Source organism: Salvelinus namaycush, chromosome 29 (genome assembly GCF_016432855.1).
Source record: "Salvelinus namaycush isolate Seneca chromosome 29, SaNama_1.0, whole genome shotgun sequence".
Lineage (NCBI taxonomy): Eukaryota > Metazoa > Chordata > Actinopteri > Salmoniformes > Salmonidae > Salvelinus > Salvelinus namaycush.
The window spans coordinates 29,167,088-29,187,256 of NC_052335.1; the positions used below are offsets into that span (position 1 = coordinate 29,167,088).

At 44.4% G+C, this 20,169-nt stretch overlaps 1 protein-coding gene across 1 annotated transcript; it reads left to right on the forward strand.

The window, feature by feature from the left end:
* The first annotated feature begins 22 nt into the window (after positions 1 to 22).
* On the forward strand, positions 23 to 20,058 carry efhc1 (EF-hand domain (C-terminal) containing 1). The gene is made up of 11 exons (XM_038968434.1): positions 23 to 85; positions 942 to 1,163; positions 1,383 to 1,532; positions 4,641 to 4,778; positions 6,888 to 7,037; positions 8,325 to 8,517; positions 17,084 to 17,310; positions 17,542 to 17,679; positions 17,934 to 18,147; positions 18,514 to 18,672; positions 20,027 to 20,058. The coding sequence occupies exons 1-11, from the start codon at positions 23 to 25 to the stop codon at positions 20,056 to 20,058; spliced, it is 1,686 nt and encodes a 561-aa protein (XP_038824362.1).
* Positions 20,059 to 20,169: the final 111 nt, after the last annotated feature.

Here is a 20,169-nt window from a genome sequence, read left to right on the forward strand (position 1 = left end):
GAACGTTTGAGTATTACAAGCAATGTCGATCAACACGGGACATGGCTTGCCATTTTTGCCAGGAAACACCTTTCGGGATGTTACGGTAAGGTCATTTTGTTTCTTTTTGAGCCAGGTCAAATAAACCTGCAACAATGTATCTCACTTTTAAATGTATCACACTGAAGGGCTACACTTGAGTAGTTTGCTACAAAAGTTTCCGTCGGTGTTCGATTGCAACAATTATCCATCAAGCTCATGCTTTGGAATGTGGCTCAGGCAGTGTGAAATGACAAATGGCTAGCATAAAAGTGCAATTTGTCAATTAGTTAATCGAATTGTTAGCTATCTACATATGATTGAAGTTTTTTTAAATTAGCCCCACTGTTTGACTGAGTTACATTAGGCTACTTAACTGCAACGTGATACACTTGAAACGAGCTACTGCAGAAATAAACTGCACAGGTTTTACACTGCAATTTGTATCACGTTGCAGTTAAGTAGCCTAATGTAACTCAGTTAAACAGTGAGACTAATAAAAAAAAACTTCAATCATATGTAGCTAGCTAACAATTTCAGCTGTCTACCTCTGCTGCTAAGGTCAACATACCAAGTATATTATTTGACTCCTCCATTTGACGAGCTTTTCCATTACGGTCAAAGTAAAAGCCCAAAACTACATTTTTATAAAGGGATTTGATTTCCCTGCTTTTCTGATGATTTACCTGTGAATTCCTGCTTATCCTCAATTCATAGAAACGGACTAGTTCTAGTCGAGGGCATATGGTGGATTCTTCAACTATATTCTTACCTTAGTAGTGGAGGAGTAGTGCATTATGCCAATGAACAGACCTATTAATCTGACCTAGCCAAAATGTATATTTTCCTGATTATCTATGCTGTACTGACCACATCCTTGATACCTCCCTTAACACTTAAAAAATATATATATTTCTGTCTAGAAGTCAGCTCACCATCGTCCTCAAACCCTGTCCTATAAGAATGGCTATGCCCTGCCGCACCGGCCCAAGGTTGGCATCGGACAAGCCCCTCTCCTGTCCAGTGAGCTGACCCAGAGTGAGATCAACCAGTTTTCCAATCAGACGTCTGCTCTCACCTATGGCACCACCCACTACAGCCCGGCACTGGACTTCATCCCTGCTCATGTCGCTTATGACAAGAAGGTAAGCTACAATAGCCTCAGGCTGGGGAACTATGAAATTCTATAATTATTTTCTGAAGTTTTTACAGAACAGTATCCAGGCAGAGGAATACACTGATCTGTCCTCTCCCCTTGCTTTCTCCCTCTCATCCCTCTTCTCCCCTCTCTCCTCCATCACCTCTCCTCCTTTTCACTCTCTCCTCCCCTCTCCCCTCACCCACTCCCATTTCCTCTCTTCCAGGTGCTGCGCTTCTATGGCTACTTCCAGCAGGAGGTGCTGCACTCGCCCCTGGAGGGTTACCGCGTGCGCCCTGTGGTCCTTTACTACTACCTGGAGGACGACAGCATGTGTATCATGGAACCGGTGGTGGAGAACTCTGGGATACCACAGGTAGGCAAAGAAGATCAGAGGAGATAAGACTCTTAGCTTCCACTTAAAGTTATTAAAAATCTGTTCATATACACCCCCAGAAAGAATATGACACCTAAAAAAATGATTCTGACAAGCGAGCACTTAGATATGGTAATTTTCAACTTTTGATCAATTCTTAGAATTTTGGGGAATTACGTATACTAAGACATTTGTGAAAATTCCATAGCAATATTGAGTGGAAACAGCGGCCATATCTTTTATACTAATTAATAGACACTGCAGTAAATACAACCGAATAAAAACATCGTCCAGGATGAGACAGAAGCTGTTTTTCAGTCTCTCGGTCCCTGCTTTGATGCACCTGTACTGATCTCGCCTTCTGGATGATAGCGGGGTGAACAGGCAGTGGCTCGGGTGGTTGTTGTCCTTGATTATCTTTTTGGCTTTCCTATGACATCGGGTGGTGTAGGTGTCCTGGAGGGAAGGTAGTTTGCCCCCGGTGATGCGCTGTGCAGACCGCACCACCCTGCGGTTGTGGGCAGTGCAGTTGCCATACCATACCGTGCTTCTACACCTGCATTACTAGCTGTTTGGGGTTTTAGGCTGGGTTTCTGTACAGCACTTCGAGATATTAGCTGATGTACGAAGGGCTATATAAAATAAAATTGATTGAAATTGATTGATACAGCCCGACAGGATGCTCTCAATTGTGCATCTAGAAAAGTAAAAGTGGCCTTTATACAAACAAGCCATTTGCACACAGGCCTGCCATCATTCACTTTGTACTGGACTGTGTGTTTACAGGCAGATGGGCCTGCCATCATTCACTTTGTACTGGACTGTGTGTTTACAGGCAGATGGGCCTGCCATCATTCACTTTGTACTGGACTGTGTGTTTACAGGCAGATGGGCCTGCCATCATTCACTTTGTATTGGACTGTGTGTTTACAGGCAGATGGGCCTGCCATCATTCACTTTGTATTGGACTGTGTGTTTACAGGCAGATGGGCCTGCCATCATTCACTTGGTACTGGATTGTGTGTTTACAGGCAGATGGGCCTGCCATCATTCACTTTGTACTGGACTGTGTGTTTACAGGCAGATGGGCCTGCCATCATTCACTTTGAACTGGACTGTGTGTTTACAAGCAGATGGGTCTGCAATCATTCACTTTGTATTGGACTGTGTGTTTACAGGCAGATGTGCCTGCCATCATTCATTTGGAACTGGACTGTGTGTTTACAGGCAGTAGGACCTGTCATCATTCACTTTGAACTGGACTGTGTGTTTACAGGCAGATGGGCCTGCCATCATTCATTTGGAACTGGACTGTGTGTTTACAGGCAGATGGGCCTGCCATCATTCATTTGGAACTGGACTGTGTGTTTACAGGCAGATGGGCCTGCCATCATTCACTTTGAACTGGACTGTGTGTTTACAAGCAGATGGGTCTGCAATCATTCACTTTGTATTGGACTGTGTGTTTACAGGCAGATGTGCCTGCCATCATTCATTTGGAACTGGACTGTGTGTTTACAGGCAGTAGGACCTGTCATCATTCATTTGGAACTGGACTGTGTGTTTACAGGCAGATGGGCCTGCCATCATTCATTTGGAACTGGACTGTGTGTTTACAGGCAGATGCAACAGCGCAACTTTAGATCATTAGAATGCATTCGCCAAAAGACGCAAAATACACCTGAATGGATTTCTGCAAATATGTAAACATCATGGGAGACCTCTTACATTTGGGAACTTTACAGTCCTATTGATCAAACAACCATGAAAAGGTAGGCTTTCTCTCCCTCAGTTATGCACCTCAACAACAACAAGGTCAACAACTAATGCTAGCCAGAACAAGATGAGCTAAAATCTGACAAAGGAACATTAGATAAACCTTCTCAAACGTTTTGAGTTAGTTGGCCATCAAAATTGCACTGATAAATGATGGGGAATTGTAGTCTACTCGTCCTTCTGCAGCTTGCCTGCCAACAATGCACGCTTGTCCCAACCAAGCACCCAAAGCTAACTGGCTAAAGTTGGCTAGCTTGCTAGCTAGCTACTTCCAGACACAAATGAGAGAACACCTCACTCTGACAATTTTACTTGCCCTAGCAGAGCTGCTGGCTGTTTACATGTTATTTAGAGTGTACTTGACTTAACTATTACTTTTTTTGCCTGTGTTTACTGACACCGGTCATATTCAGCAGGTGTTGCGCGTTTGTAAATGTATCAGTTATTCTGTGCTCTGTCACACAGATGAGAGAGCTCTGAAATCGTAGATAGAAAGATAGAGCGCCAGATTGAATTTGCGAACACAAGAGATATGCTAACTGGACAAGTTCTTGCTAGCTAACCAAATGACACATACATCTCTAGCTGTGTATAGCCACCAAAAAACAATATGAGGGGAAAGTCAACCACTCACCCACTTCCAATGACATGACATCCTCCTAGCAGCTAGTTAGCTAGATATCTAGCTAATGTTAGGCTCTGTGTTTTTAGCTTGTTGCTATATTAATAGGTACGCTAGCCTATTAGCCATGTGATGACTGACTTGTGATCATTGCCCTTGATTGTTTTGACATTCCCAGCCTTAGTTACATTCGTCCGTTTTTGTCGAAAATACTGAAACAGTGCATCCCGAATGGAGTAAGCAAACTATGTATCAGGCCAGCTGTTATTTACAACCTGATAGCAATATGTTTTTGGACTACCAAGAAATGTATTGGTGAATTATATTAATCATGCATTGAACTGCATCCATCTATTCTGCCAAAAACAACTTAGTGTACGTCATGGAACGTTGAGTCAAATAGAACCTATTTTTAAAACCTCTTATAAAGTTGCTTTTGTAGCATAAACTGGGAATTTGATATTTTTGACTGATATTATCGTTTCATATCTGCAACGTGGTTAAAACGCTGTAAGTTCCACTTTAACTTTAATTTGTACTTAGGACGACATTTTCCTCTAGTAAAGACAGCTGCTCTGTGAACTAACGCACTGCAACATTCTAAATAATGATTTTAGAAGATGGTTGGGGTTTTTCTTCTAGGACCAAATTGCTAGGAGATATGACTGAGTCTAATTCTGATGTGTGAATCCTTTCTTCCTCGACCGCAGGGCAAGCTGATCAAGCGCCAGAGGCTGCCCAAGAACGACCGCGGCGACCACTACCACTGGAAAGATCTCAACGTGGGCATGGACCTGGTAGTGTACGGCACCGTCTACCGCGTCACACACTGTGACAGCTACACACAGGTAAATAGATACGGTACACACTCACACATCACATCCATTATCTATCACACACTAGGATACCAACACATACAGTACCAGTCAAAAGTTTGGACACACCTACTCATTCAAGGGTTTTTCTTTATTATTACTATTATCTACATTGTATAATAATAGTGAAGACATCAAAACTATGAGATAACACCCATGGAATCATGTAGTAACCAAACAAGTGTTAAACAAATCAAAATATATTTTATATTTCAGATTCTTCAAAGTAACCACCCTTTGCCTTGATGACAGAGTCAAATCAAAGTTGTAAGGTGTATAAACCTTACAGTGAAATGCCGAATACAACAGGTGTAGACCTTACAGTGAAATGCTTACTTACAGGCTCTAACCAACAGTGCAAAAAAGGTATTAGGTGAACAATAGGTAAGTAAAGAAATAAAAACAACAGTAAAAAGACAGTGAAAAATAACAGTAGCAAGGCTATATACAGTAGCGAGGCTATATACAGGCACCGGTTAGCTTTGCACACTCTTGGCATTCTCTCAACCAGCTTCATGAGGTAGTCACCTGGAAGGAATTTCAATTAACAAGTGTGCCTTGTTAAAAGTTAATTTGTGGAATTTCTTTCCTTTTTAATGCGTTTGAACCAATCAGTTGTGTTGTGACAAGGGGGTGGTATACAGAAGATAGCCCTATTTGGGAAAAAGACCAAGTCCATATTATGGAAAGAACAGCTGAAATTAGCAAAGAGAAATGACAGTCCATCATTACTTTAAGACATGAAGGTCAGTCAATACAGAACATTTCAAGAACTTTGAAAGTTTCTTCAAGTGCAGTTGCAAAACCATCAAGCGCTACGATGAAATTGGCTCTCATGAGGACTGCCACAGGAAAGGAAGACCCAGAGTTACCTCTGCTGCAGAGGATAAGTTCATTAGAGTTACCAGCCTCAGATTGTAGCCCAAATAAGTGCTTCACAGAGTTCAAGTAACAGACACATCTCAACAACTGTTCAGAGGAGACTGAGTGAATCAGGCCTTCATGGTCGAATTGCTGCATAGAAACCACTACTAAAGGACACCAATAAGAAGAAGAGACTTGCTTGGGCCAAGAAACATGAGCAATGGACATTAGACTGGTGGAAATCTGTCCTTTGGTCTGATGAGTCAACATTTTAGATTTTTGGTTCCAACCGCCGTGTCTTTGTGAGATGCAGAGTAGGTGAATGGATGATCTCTGTATGTGTGGTTCCCACCGTGAAGCATGGAGGAGGAGGTGTGATGGTTTGCGGGTGCTATGCTAGTGACACTGTCTGTGATTTATTTAAAATTCAAGGCACACTTAACCAACATGGCTACCACAGCATTCTGCAGTGATACTCCATCCCATCTGGTTTGCGCTTAGAGGGACTATCATTTGTTTTTCAACAGGACAATGACCCAACAGACCTCCAGGCTGTGTAAGGGCTATTTGACCAAGAAGGAGAGTGATGGAGTGCTGCATCAGATGATCTGGCCTCCACAATCAACCGACCCCAACCAAATTGAGATGGTTTGGGATTAGTTGGACCGCAGATTGAAGGAAAAGCAGCCAACAAGTGCTCAGCATATGTACTATAGGGAACTGCTTCAAGACTGTTGGAAAAGCATTCTAGGTGAAGCTGGTTGAGAGAATACCAAGAGTGTGCAAAGCTGTCATCAAGGCAAAGGGTGGCTACTTTGAAGGATCTCAAATATAAAATATATTTTGATTTCTTTAACACTTTTTTGGTTACTACATGATTCCATATGTTATTTCATAGTTTAAGTCTTCACTATTATTCTACAATGTAGAAAATAGTTAAAATAAAGAAAAACCCTTGAATGAGTAGGTGTGTCCAAACTTTTGATTGGTTCTGTAGGTAAACACACATCTCACTCACTGTGACACATAGTCAGTTAGACACACACATCACACACACAGACTTGTTTTCCTCACTGTGTTGTCAAATGCACTTTTTTTATTTTATTTACTTTTCATGTTATTTTCATGTTCTATGTTGAATACTTCCAGCTCTGTGGTATGTTTATTATCTGTATCTATGCTATAGTAGATACTCTGTACTGTGTCTCATGTGGTCAGGACTTCATGGAGAGCGAGGGTCTGGTTTTGAGCGACCCTGAGCCGACCCCGGTCGACCCGTACATCCAGCGGCGCACCCAGGCTGGACGCTCCTACATCACCCCATCTGTCTTCGACCGCCTCAAGCAGTTCCTCACCATGGACCGCAAGGTGAGCGGGCTGTACTTAGTTGCCCTGACTACTACATGCCTCCCATACGGATATTATCTATTGGTCGATATGAGGCACGATGTCATTATCTGACACTCGTCTCCTATGTCAGCCCTGCATTCAATGCTCCCATGCACTTCATCAAATCTTTTGCTGAATATATTTGATCTCCAGCATTGGCATTACATTGATATACAGTGACCTCTAAAAGTCTTGGGACAGTGACAAATGTTTTGTTTTGTCTCTGTACTCCAGCACTTTGGATTGGAAATAATACAACGACTATGAGGTTAAAGTACAGACTGTCAGCTTTAATTTGAGGGCATTTTGATCCATCTATTGGGCACAAAATTAGCTGAAACAGAACCTAAACAAACAGCAAATCCAACCAACAAGTTTGTAGAGTCACAAGCTTGATGTAATCATTGTGTGCTAGGAGTATGGGACCAAATACCAAACTTTGACTACTTTAATACACAGTAGGGAATTTGTCCCAATACTTTTGGTCCAGTAAAATGGGGGACTATGTACAAAAGTACTGTAATTTATAAAAGTTTATCAAATCAAAGTTTTTGTCACGTGCACCGAATACTACCGTGAAATGCTTACTTAAAGGCTCTAACCAATAGTGTGTAAAAGGTGCGTGTGTAAGTAAAGAAATTAAACAACAGTAAAAATACATTTGAAAATAAGAGTAGCAAGGCTATATACAGACACCGGTTAGTCAGGCTTATTGAGGTAGTATGTACATGTAGGTATGGTTAAAGTGACTATGCATATTTGATGAACAGAGAGTAGCAGTAGTGTAAAAGAGGGGTTGGCGGGTGGTGGGACAGAATGCAGATAGCCTGGTTAGCCAATGTGCGGGAGCACTGGTTGGTCGGACCAATTGAGGTAGTATGTACATGAATGTATAGTTAAAGTGACTATGCATATAAGATAAACAGAGAGTAGCAGCAGCGTAAAAGAGGGGTTGGTCCGATATCCGATATACCCTCCAATTAAATATGACAGTCTACACTTCAACCTCATAGTCATTGTATCATTTCAAAACAACAACAAATGGGTCACTGTCCCAATACCTTTGGAGCTCACTGAAAGTATAATGTTCCTATAGATTAGTCATGTACCATTTTACCACGATTTGTATTCATATCAGTCTAAGCAAAGGACTCAAAGGATTTAGTATGCGTTTAAACACACGTAACTATTTATATGGCTAAACATGACCTCAGCAGGATCTTATTCTCTCTATAACCTTTGACCTTTGGCCATCTGTATCAATAGGTGCTGCGTTTCTTTGCGCTGTGGGACCACACTGACACTCTGTACGGGGAGGCCAGGCCTGTGACAATCCAGTACTATCTGGTGGATGACTCAGTGGAGATCCGAGAGGTCCATGAGCCCAACAGTGGCCGGGACCCCTTCCCTGTGCTGCTACGCAGACAGAGGCTGCCCAAGAACATCAAACCAGCCTGCAGTAAGTCTCTCAGTTATTGTAGCTATCGGCACTAGTTTCTCTGTGTAGTGATCTATCCGGGTTAATTCTGGGAGAGCCCAACAGTGGCTGGGACCCCTTCCCTTGCAGCCTAAGAACATCAAAACAGGTAAGGCCTGTTGTCGTCGAGCATTTTTCTAGTGAAGGAAAAGCAGCCAACAAGTGCTCAGCATATGTGGAAACTCCTTCAAGACTGTTGGAAAAGCATTCCTCATGAAGCTGGTTGAGAGAATGCTACAAGTGTGCAAAGCTGTCATCAAGGCAAAGGGTGGCTACTTTGAAGAATATAAAATATATTTTGATTTGTTTAACACTTTTTTGGTTACTACATGATTCCATATGTGTTATTTCATAGTTTTTATGTCTTCACTATTATTCTACAATGCAGAAAATAGTACAAATAAAGAAAAACCCTTGAATGAGTAGGTGTGTCCAAACTTTTGACTGGTACTATATATATATATATATATATATATATATATATATATATATATATATATATATATATATATATATATATATATACACTACCGTTCAAAAGTTTGGGGTCAATTAGACATTTACTTGTTTTTGAAAGAAACACATTTTTTGTCCATGAAAATAACATCAAATTGATCAGAAATACAGTGTAGACATTGTTAATGTTGTAAATGACTATTGTAGTTGGAAACGGCTGATTTTTCATGGAATATTTACATAGGCATACAGAGGATTCCTGTGTTCCAATGGCACGGTTGTGTTAGCTAATCCAAGTTTATACTTTTAAAAGGCTAATTGATCATTAGAAAACCCTTTTGCAAGTATGTTAGCACAGCTGAAAACTGTTGTGCCGATTAAAGAAACTTTTCTTTCAAAAACAAGGTCATTTCTAAGTGACCCCAAACTTTAGAATGGTAGTGTATATATTATAATATATTATATATTAGTATTCAGACCCCTTGACTTTTTTCACTTTTTGTTACGTTACAGCCTTATTCTAAAATGGATTAAATAAATACAAAATACTCAGCAATCTACACATAATATCCCATAATGACAAAGCGAAAACAGGTTTAGACATTTTTGCAAAGTTATAAAAAGTAAAAACAGAAATACTTTATTTACATAAGTATTCAGACCCTTTGCTATAAGACTCGAAATTGAGCTCAGGTTCATCCTGTTTCCATTGATCATCCTTGAGATGTTTCTACGACTTGATTGGAGTCCACCTGTGGTAAATTCAATTGATTGGACATGATTTGGAAAGGCACACACCTGTCTATATAAGGTCCCACAGTTGACAGTGCATATCAGAGCAAAAACCAAACCATGAGGTCGAAGGAATTGTCCGTAGAGCTTCAACACAGGATTGTGTCAAGACACATATCTGGGGAAAGGTACCAAAACATTTCTGCAGCATTGAAAGTTCCCAAGAACACAGTGGCCTCCCTCATTCTTAAATTAAGTTTGGAACCACCAAGAATCTTCCTAGAGCTGGCCGCTCGGCCAAACTAAGCAACCGGGGGAGAAGGGCCTTGGTCAGGGAGGTGACCAAGAACCCGATGGTCACTCTGACAGAGCTCTAGAGTTCCTCTGTGGAGATGGGAGAACCTTCAAGAAGGACAACCATCTCTGCAGCACTCCAGCTATCAACCGTGTTTCTAATGACTATACAACAGTCTACATGTCCTCTGTATGACTATACAACAGTCCCCATGTCCTCTGTATGAATATACAACAGTCTACATGTCCTCCTAAAGACTATACAACAGTCCCCATGTCCTCTGTATGACTATACAACAGTCTACATGTCCTCCTAAAGACCATACAACAGTCCCCATGTCCTCTGTATGACTATACAACAGTCTACATGTCCTCCTAAAGACTATACAACAGTCCCCATGTCCTCTGTATGACTATACAACAGTCTACATGTCCTCCTAAAGACTATACAACAGTCTACATGTCCTCCTAAAGACTATACAACAGTCCCCATGTCCTCTGTATGACTATACAACAGTCTACATGTCCTCCTAAAGACTATACAACAGTCTACATGTCCTCCTAAAGACTATACAACAGTCTACATGTCCTCCTAAAGACTATACAACAGTCTACATGTCCTCCTGAAGACTATACAACAGTCTACATGTCCTCCTAAACATTTACATTTACATTTAAGTCATTTAGCAGACGCTCTTATCCAGAGCGACTTACAAATTGGTGCATTCACCTTATGATATCCAGTGGAACAACCACTTTACAATAGTGCATCTAACTCTTTTAAGGGGGAGGGGGGGTTAGAAGGATTACTTTATCCTATCCTAGGTATTCCTTAAAGAGGTGGGGTTTCAGGTGTCTCCGGAAGGTGGTGATTGACTCCGCTGACCTGGCGTCGTGAGGGAGTTTGTTCCACCATTGGGGTGCCAGAGCAGCGAACAGTTTTGACTGGGCTGAGCGGGAACTGTACTTCCTCAGAGGTAGGGAGGCGAGCAGGCCAGAGGTGGATGAAAGCAGTGCCCTTGTTTGGGTGTAGGGCCTGATCAGAGCCTGAAGGTACGGAGGTGCCGTTCCCCTCACAGCTCCGTAGGCAAGCACCATGGTCTTGTAGCGGATGCGAGCTTCAACTGGAAGCCAGTGGAGAGAGCGGGGTGACGTGAGAGAACTTGGGAAGGTTGAACACCAGACGGGCTGCGGCGTTCTGGATGAGTTGTAGGGGTTTAATAGCACAGGCAGGGAGCCCAGCCAACAGCGAGTTGCAGTAATCCAGACGGGAGATGACAAGTGCCTGGATTAGGACCTGCGCCGCTTCCTGTGTGAGGCAGGGTCGTACTCTGCGAATGTTGTAGAGCATGAACCTACAGGAACGGGTCACCGCCTTGATGTGAGTTGAGAACGACAGGGTGTTGTCCAGGATCACGCCAAGGTTCTTAGCACTCTGGGAGGAGGACACAATGGAGTTGTCAACCGTGATGGCGAGATCATGGAACGGGCAGTCCTTCCCCGGGAGGAAGAGCAGCTCCGTCTTGCCGAGGTTCAGCTTGAGGTGGTGATCCGTCATCCACACTGATATGTCTGCCAGACATGCAGAGATGCGATTCGCCACCTGGTTATCAGAGGGGGGAAAGGAGAAGATTAATTGTGTGTCGTCTGCATAGCAATGATAGGAGAGACCATGTGAGGATATGACAGAGCCAAGTGACTTGGTGTATAGCGAGAATAGGAGAGGGCCTAGAACAGAGCCCTGGGGGACACCAGTGGTGAGAGCACGTGGTGCGGAGACAGATTCTCGCCACGCCACCTGGTAGGAGCGACCTGTCAGGTAGGACGCAATCCAAGCGTGGGCCGCGCCGGAGATGCCCAGCTCGGAGAGGGTGGAGAGGAGGATCTGATGGTTCACAGTATCAAAGGCAGCCGATATGTCTAGAAGGATGAGAGCAGAGGAGAGAGAGTTAGCTTTAGCAGTGCGGAGCGCCTCCGTGACACAGAGAAGAGCAGTCTCAGTTGAATGACTAGTCTTGAAACCTGACTGATTTGGATCAAGAAGGTCATTCTGAGAGAGATAGCAGGAGAGCTGGCCAAGGACGGCACGTTCAAGAGTTTTGGAGAGAAAAGAAAGAAGGGATACTGGTCTGTAGTTGTTGACATCGGAGGGATCGAGTGTAGGTTTTTTCAGAAGGGGTGCAACTCTCGCTCTCTTGAAGACGGAAGGGACGTAGCCAGCGGTCAAGGATGAGTTGATGAGCGAGGTGAGGTAAGGGAGAAGGTCTCCGGAAATGGTCTGGAGAAGAGAGGAGGGGATAGGGTCAAGCGGGCAGGTTGTTGGGCGGCCGGCCGTCACAAGACGCGAGATTTCATCTGGAGAGAGAGGGGAGAAAGAGGTCAAAGCACAGGGTAGGGCAGTGTGAGCAGAACCAGCGGTGTCGTTTGACTTAGCAAACGAGGATCGGATGTCGTCGACCTTTTTTTCAAAATGGTTGACGAAGTCATCTGCAGAGAGGGAGGAGGGGGGAGGAGGGGGAGGAGGATTCAGGAGGGAGGAGAAGGTGGCAAAGAGCTTCCTAGGGTTAGAGGCAGATGCTTGGAATTTAGAGTGGTAGAAAGTGGCTTTAGCAGCAGAAACAGAAGAGGAGAATGTAGAGAGGAGGGAGTGAAAGGATGCCAGGTCCGCAGGGAGGCGAGTTTTCCTCCATTTCCGCTCGGCTGCCCGGAGCCCTGTTCTGTGAGCTCGCAGTGAGTCGTCGAGCCACGGAGCAGGAGGGGAGGACCGAGCCGGCCTGGAGGATAGGGGACATAGAGAGTCAAAGGATGCAGAAAGGGAGGAGAGGAGGGTTGAGGAGGCAGAATCAGGAGATAGGTTGGAGAAGGTTTGAGCAGAGGGAAGAGATGATAGGATGGAAGAGGAGAGAGTAGCGGGGGAGAGAGAGCGAAGGTTGGGACGGCGCGATACCATCCGAGTAGGGGCAGTGTGGGAAGTGTTGGATGAGAGCGAGAGGGAAAAGGATACAAGGTAGTGGTCGGAGACTTGGAGGGGAGTTGCAGTGAGATTAGTGGAAGAACAGCATCTAGTAAAGATGAGGTCAAGCGTATTGCCTGCCTTGTGAGTAGGGGGGGAAGGTGAGAGGGTGAGGTCAAAAGAGGAGAGGAGTGGAAAGAAGGAGGCAGAGAGGAATGAGTCAAAGGTAGACGTGGGGAGGTTAAAGTCACCCAGAACTGTGAGAGGTGAGCCATCCTCAGGAAAGGAACTTATCAGGGCGTCAAGCTCATCGATGAACTCTCCAAGGGAACCTGGAGGGCGATAAATGATAAGGATGTTAAGCTTGAAAGGGCTGGTAACTGTGACAGCATGGAATTCAAAGGAGGCGATAGACAGATGGGTCAGGGGAGAAAGAGAGAATGTCCACTTGGGAGAGATGAGGATCCCAGTGCCACCACCCCGCTGACCAGAAGCTCTCGGGGTGTGCGAGAACACGTGGGCAGACGAGGAGAGAGCAGTAGGAGTAGCAGTGTTATCAGTGGTAATCCATGTTTCCGTCAGTGCCAAGAAGTCGAGGGACTGGAGGGACGCATAGGCTGAGATGAACTCTGCCTTGTTGGCCGCAGATCGGCAGTTCCAGAGGCTGCCGGAGACCTGGAACTCCACGTGGGTCGTGCGCGCTGGGACCACCAGGTTAGAGTAGCGGCGGCCACGCGGTGTGAAGCGTTTGTATGGTCTGTGCAGAGAGGAGAGAAGAGGGATAGACAGACACATAGTTGACAGGCTACAGAAGAGGCTACGCTAATGCAAAGGAGATTCGAATGACAAGTGGACTACACGTCTCGAATGTTCAGAAAGTTAAGCTTACGTTGCAAAAAAATAATAATAATAAAAAAAAGAAGAAAAAAAAAAAAGAAAAAAAAAATCTTATTGACTAAAATGATATAGTACTGCTGGCTGGTGAAGTAGGCTGGCTAGCAGTGGCTGCGTTGTTGACTTTGTTTGAAAGTGTAGCTGGCTAGGTAACCTCGACAATTTCTCTAAATTTCTCTAAACTACACAATTATCTTGGATACAAGGACAGCAAAGACAACTATGTAGCTAGCTAACACTACGCTAATCAAGTCGTTCCGTTGTAATGTAAGTTTCTACAGTGCTGCTATTCGGTAGAAGTTGGCTAGCTAGCAGTGTTAGCTAGCAGTGTTGACTAGGTAGGAGAACGGCAGCGCGGCGGACGAAAATAGCTGGCTAGCTAACCGATAATTACTCAAAACTACACAATTATCTTAGATACAAAGATAGCAAAGACAACTATGTAGCTAGCTAACACTACACTAATCAAGTCGTTCCGTTGTAATGTAATCGTTTCTACAGTGCTGCTATTCGGTGGCTAGCTGGCTAGCTAGCAGTGTTGACTACGTTACGTTACGTTAGGACGAAAATAGCTGGCTAGCGAACCTCAATAACTACACAATTATCTTTGATACAAAGACGGCTATGTAGCTAGCTAAGTAGCTAGCTAAGATCAAACAAATCAAAGATAGCAAAGACAACTGTGTAGCTAGCTAACACTACACTAATCAAGTCGTTCCGTTGTAATGCAATCGTTTCTACAGTGCTGCTATTCGGTGGCTAGCTGGCTAGCTAGCAGTGTTGACTACGTTACGTTACGTTAGGACGAAAATAGCTGGCTAGCGAACCTCAATAACTACACAATTATCTTTGATACAAAGACGGCTATGTAGCTAGCTAAGATCAAACAAATCAAACCGTTGTACTGTAATGAAAATGAAAATGAAATGGTAATACTACCTGTGGAGCGAAGCGGAATGCGGAATGCGACTACTCGCTCCAACCCGGAAGGAACCGGAGGACTGTTGTAAAGACTATACAACAGTCTACATGTCCTCCTAAAGACTATACAACAGTCTACATGTCCTCCTAAAGACTATACAACAGTCTACATGTCCTTCTAATGACTATACAACAGTCTACATGTCCTCCTAAAGACCATACAACAGTCCCCATGTCCTCTGTATGACTATACAACAGTCTACATGTCCTCCTAAAGACTATACAACAGTCCCCATGTCCTCTGTATGACTATACAACAGTCTACATGTCCTCCTAAAGACTATACAACAGTCTACATGTCCTCCTAATGACTATACAACAGTCTACATGTCCTCCTAAAGACTATACAACAGTCTACATGTCCTCCTAAAGACTATACAACAGTCTACATGTCCTCCTAAAGACTATACAACAGTCTACATGTCCTCCTAAAGACTATACAACAGTCTACATGTCCTCCTAAAGACTATACAACAGTCTACATGTCCTCCTAAAGACTATACAACAGTCTACATGTCCTCCTAAAGACTATACAACAGTCTACATGTCCTCCTAATGACTATACAACAGTCTACATGTCCTCCTAAAGACTATACAACAGTCTACATGTCCTCCTAAAGACTATACAACAGTCTACATGTCCTCCTAAAGACTATACAACAGTCTACATGTCCTCCTAAAGACTATACAACAGTCTACATGTCCTCCTAAAGACTATACAACAGTCTACATGTCCTCCTAAAGACTATACAACAGTCTACATGTCCTCCTAAAGACTATACAACAGTCTACATGTCCTTCTAATGACTATACAACAGTCTACATGTCCTCCTAAAGACTATACAACAGTCTACATGTCCTCCTAATGACTATACAACAGTCTACATGTCCTCCTAAAGACTATACAACAGTCTACATGTCCTTCTAATGACTATACAACAGTCTACATGTCCTCCTAAAGACTATACAACAGTCTACATGTCCTCCTAAAGACTATACAACAGTCTACATGTCCTCCTAAAGACTATACAACAGTCTACATGTCCTCCTAAAGACTATACAACAGTCTACATGTCCTCCTAAAGACTATACAACAGTCTACATGTCCTCCTAAAGACTATACAACAGTCTACATGTCCTCCTAAAGACTATACAACAGTCTACATGTCCTCCTAAAGACTATACAACAGTCTACATGTCCTCCTAAAGACTATACAACAGTCTACATGTCCTCCTAAAGACTATACAACAGTCTACATGTCCTCCTAAAGACTATACAACAGTCTACATGTCCTCCTAAAGACTATACAACAGTCTACATGTCCTCCTAAAGACTATACAACAGTCTACATGTCCTCCTAAAGACTATACAACAGTCCCCATGTCCTTCTAATGACTGTACAACAGTCCCCATGTCCTCTGTATGACTATACAACAGTCTACATGTCCTCCTAAAGACTATACAACAGTCTACATGTCCTCCTAAAGACTATACAACAGTCTACATGTCCTCCTAAAGACTATACAACAGTCTACATGTCCTCCTAATGACTATACAACAGTCCCCATGTCCTCTGTATGACTATACAACAGTCTACATGTCCTTCTAAAGACTATACAACAGTCTACATGTCCTCCTAAAGACTATACAACAGTCTACATGTCCTCCTAAAGACTATACAACAGTCTACATGTCCTCCTAATGACTATACAACAGTCCCCATGTCCTCTGTATGACTATACAACAGTCTACATGTCCTTCTAAAGACTATACAACAGTCTACATGTCCTCCTAAAGACTATACAACAGTCTACATGTCCTCCTAAAGACTATACAACAGTCTACATGTCCTCCTAATGACTATACAACAGTCCCCATGTCCTCTGTATGACTATACAACAGTCTACATTTCCTTCTAAAGACTATACAACAGTCTACATGTCCTCCTAAAGACTATACAACAGTCTACATGTCCTCCTAAAGACTATACAACAGTCTACATGTCCTTCTAATGACTATACAACAGTCCCCATGTCCTTCTAATGACTATACAACAGTCCCCATGTCCTTCTAATGACTATACAACAGTCCCCATGTCCTTCTAATGACTATACAACAGTCCCCATGTCCTTCTAATGACTATACAACAGTCCCCATGTCCTACTAATGACTATACAACAGTCTCCATGTGTTTAATTACTATACAACAGTCCCCATGTCCTTCCTCCCCTCTCCAGAGCCCTTCCCTAGCTGTGTACTGGAGGTGTCCCCCCAGGAGGTGCACCAGTACTACTCGCCCAAGGACTTCCAGGTGGGCGAGACGCTGCAGCTGATGGGCCGGCGCTTCCTGCTCTACGACTGTGACGAGTTCACCAAGACCTACTACCAGAAGAACCACCCCGACCTGGAGCTCAAACCCAAACCTGTGGTCAAGAAGAGCACAGAGCTGCACGACAGGCATGAGGTGAAAGGGCAGAGGACTGGATTGGTGGAGTTAGGGAGGGTTGGTTGGTGGGTGGGTGGGTGGAAGGGATGGTGTTTTTTTTCTGCCCATGCCTATTTCTACACCCCATATCCTCTCCCTCGTGGGTTGTGGGTTCTATCTGTTCATTTGTCCATCAGTCCCAGTTGTATGAGAGGTTGCCTGTTTCTGTGTCACATACATCGCCTCACCTCTCCTATATGCCCTCTACAGGTTCCTCCCTACAATGGTTTTGGTTCACTGGAGGACTCCCTTCAGAATTGCCTGTCTCTGATCCCTGAGCCCCCTAAGAAGGATCTGATGAAGATGCTGGAGAATGACCACAAAGTTCTGCGCTACGCTGCCAGGATGGTGAGGGGCTGGAGGGGGGTTAGGAGAAAGAGGTCTACCTGGGGCTCTGGGAAGCTGGGTTGCTGTAATACCTGTTTCATACTACTCAGACTGGTATTAGTATCACTGGTCAAGAGGTTGAAACTGAACCCCGGTAGGCCATGACAACCACTAAGAAACATGTTTACATGCTAGTTATGACATCTCACAGTCACCCTTTGAGTGTAACCAATCACCATCTTGATTTTCTTCCACCCCGTCTCGCTCTATCACAGGACTCCCAGAATCCCCAGGACGAGGGCCGCTGCTTCATCTTCTCCTACTTCCTGTCCAGTGATATGATCAGCATCTTCGAGAAGTCCACGCGCAACTCCGGCATCATCAGCGGCCAGTTCCTGGAAAAGACACGCATCCCCAAGCCGGGCTGCACCGTGGACAAGCCCGAGTTCTATGGCCCGGCCGACTTTGCCATCGGAGACACCGTGGAGGGTACGCTTCCTAGTGTTGTACTGTTCTGTTCACAGAGATGTTTTAGCTCGGAGGAGATGTAGTGTAGCTCCTATAAAGTTTAGTCTAGTCCCAGATCTGTTTGTGCTGTCTTGCCAACTCCTATAGTCATTGATGTGGCAGATCTGCGACCAGGTTTAATTCTAGCCTCGTTGACATTTCAGTCCATTTGGATCATAACCTTCTTCCAACCAGAAACACATGTATTTCACTGGTGAAGAGCAGTGATATTGTTCTATAGTCCCTGTTGCCTCAGTGCATGAGTGTCTCAGGCTCGAATTTCACATTTAAAATACAACCATCCAACATTGATATCCCCACTCTTATGGGCCCTTTTCCCTCCCTCAGTTTTCAGACACCGCTTTGTACTGACCGATGCTGACCACTACGTGCTGAAGTACCTGGAGTCCATCTCGGATGAACTCCCCTCTCGCACCCTGAACTCCCTGAGACAGAGGCTGGGCGTGGTTGACCAGGAGGTGGACCCCCACACCGACCCGCAGTCAGGTAAGGACATAAGTGTCCACAGTTGTTGCCATGGTGACACACAAAGGGCTCTATTCAACAGCGCAATTGAAATTTAACGGCAATGTTCCCGCATTAGAGGAGACTGCATTCATGGTAAACGCTGTATACACTACATGTCCAAAAGTATGTGGACACCTGCTTGTCGAACATCTCATTCCAAAATCATGGCTATTAATATGGAGTTGGTCCCCCCTTTGCTGCTATAACAGTCTCCACTCTTCCGGGAAGGCTTTCCACTAGATAATGGAACATTGCTGCAGGGACTTGCTCCCATTCAGCCACAAGAGCATTGGTAAGGTCAGGCACTGATGTTGGGCGATTAGGCCTGGCTTGCAGTCGGCGTTCCAATTCATCACAAAGGTGTTCGATGGGGTTGAGGTCAGGTTCTTCCACACCGATCTCGACAAACCATTTCTGTATGGACCTCACTTTGTGTACGGGGGCATTGTCATGCTGAAACAGGAAAGGGCCTTCCCCAAACCTTTGCCACAAAGTTGGAAGCACAGAATTGTCTAGAATGTCATTGTATGCTGTAGCATTAATATTTCCCGTCACTGGAACTAAGGGGTCTAGGCCGAACCATGAAAAACAGCCTCAGACCATTATTCCTCCTCCACCAAACTTTACAGTTGGCACTATGCATCCGGGCAGGTAGCCTTCTCCTTGGATCCGCCAAACCCAGATTTGTCAGTCGGACTGCCAGATGGTGAATCGTGATTCATCACTCCAGAGAACGCGTTTCCACTGCTCCAGAGTCCAATGGTGGCGTGCTTTACACCACTCCAGCCGACGCTTGGCATTGCGCGTGGTGATCTTAGGCTTGTGTGCGGCTGCTCGGCCATGGAAACCCATTTCATGAAGCTCCAGACGAGCAGTTCTTGTGCCTGACGTTGCTTCCAGAGGCAGTTTGGAACTCGGTAGTGAGTGTTGCAACCGAGGACAGACAATTTTTACGAGCTACACGCTTCAGGACTCAGCAGTCCCGTTTCTGTGAGCTTGTGTGGCCTACCACTTTGTAGCTGAGCCGTTGTTGCTCCTAGGCGTTTCCACTTCACAATAACAGCACTTCCAGCTGACTGGGGCAGCTCTAGCAGGGCAGAAATTTGACCAACTGACTGAAAGTCACTGAGCTCTTCAGTAAGGCCATTCGACTCTGCCAGATTGCACGGCTTTGTGCTAGATTTTATACACCTGTCAGCAACGGGTGTGGCTGAAATAGCCAAATCCACTCATTTGAAGGGGTGTCCACATACTTTTGTGTATATATAGTGTACAGTATAAACCATCCCCCCTCTAACAGTATACTGAGTCCTCTCCTCCCTTCTTTCCTCAGAGGACATTGAAAGAGCGGAAGCCTCTTCTTGATGAGAGGAAGTGTTACTCCCCTACAGAACCTCTTCCCTCCGAACCACCTCCGATTATGAAACCAAAGCCTAGGCACACCCTTGCTCTATGTTTCTCATGATAAATAAATGT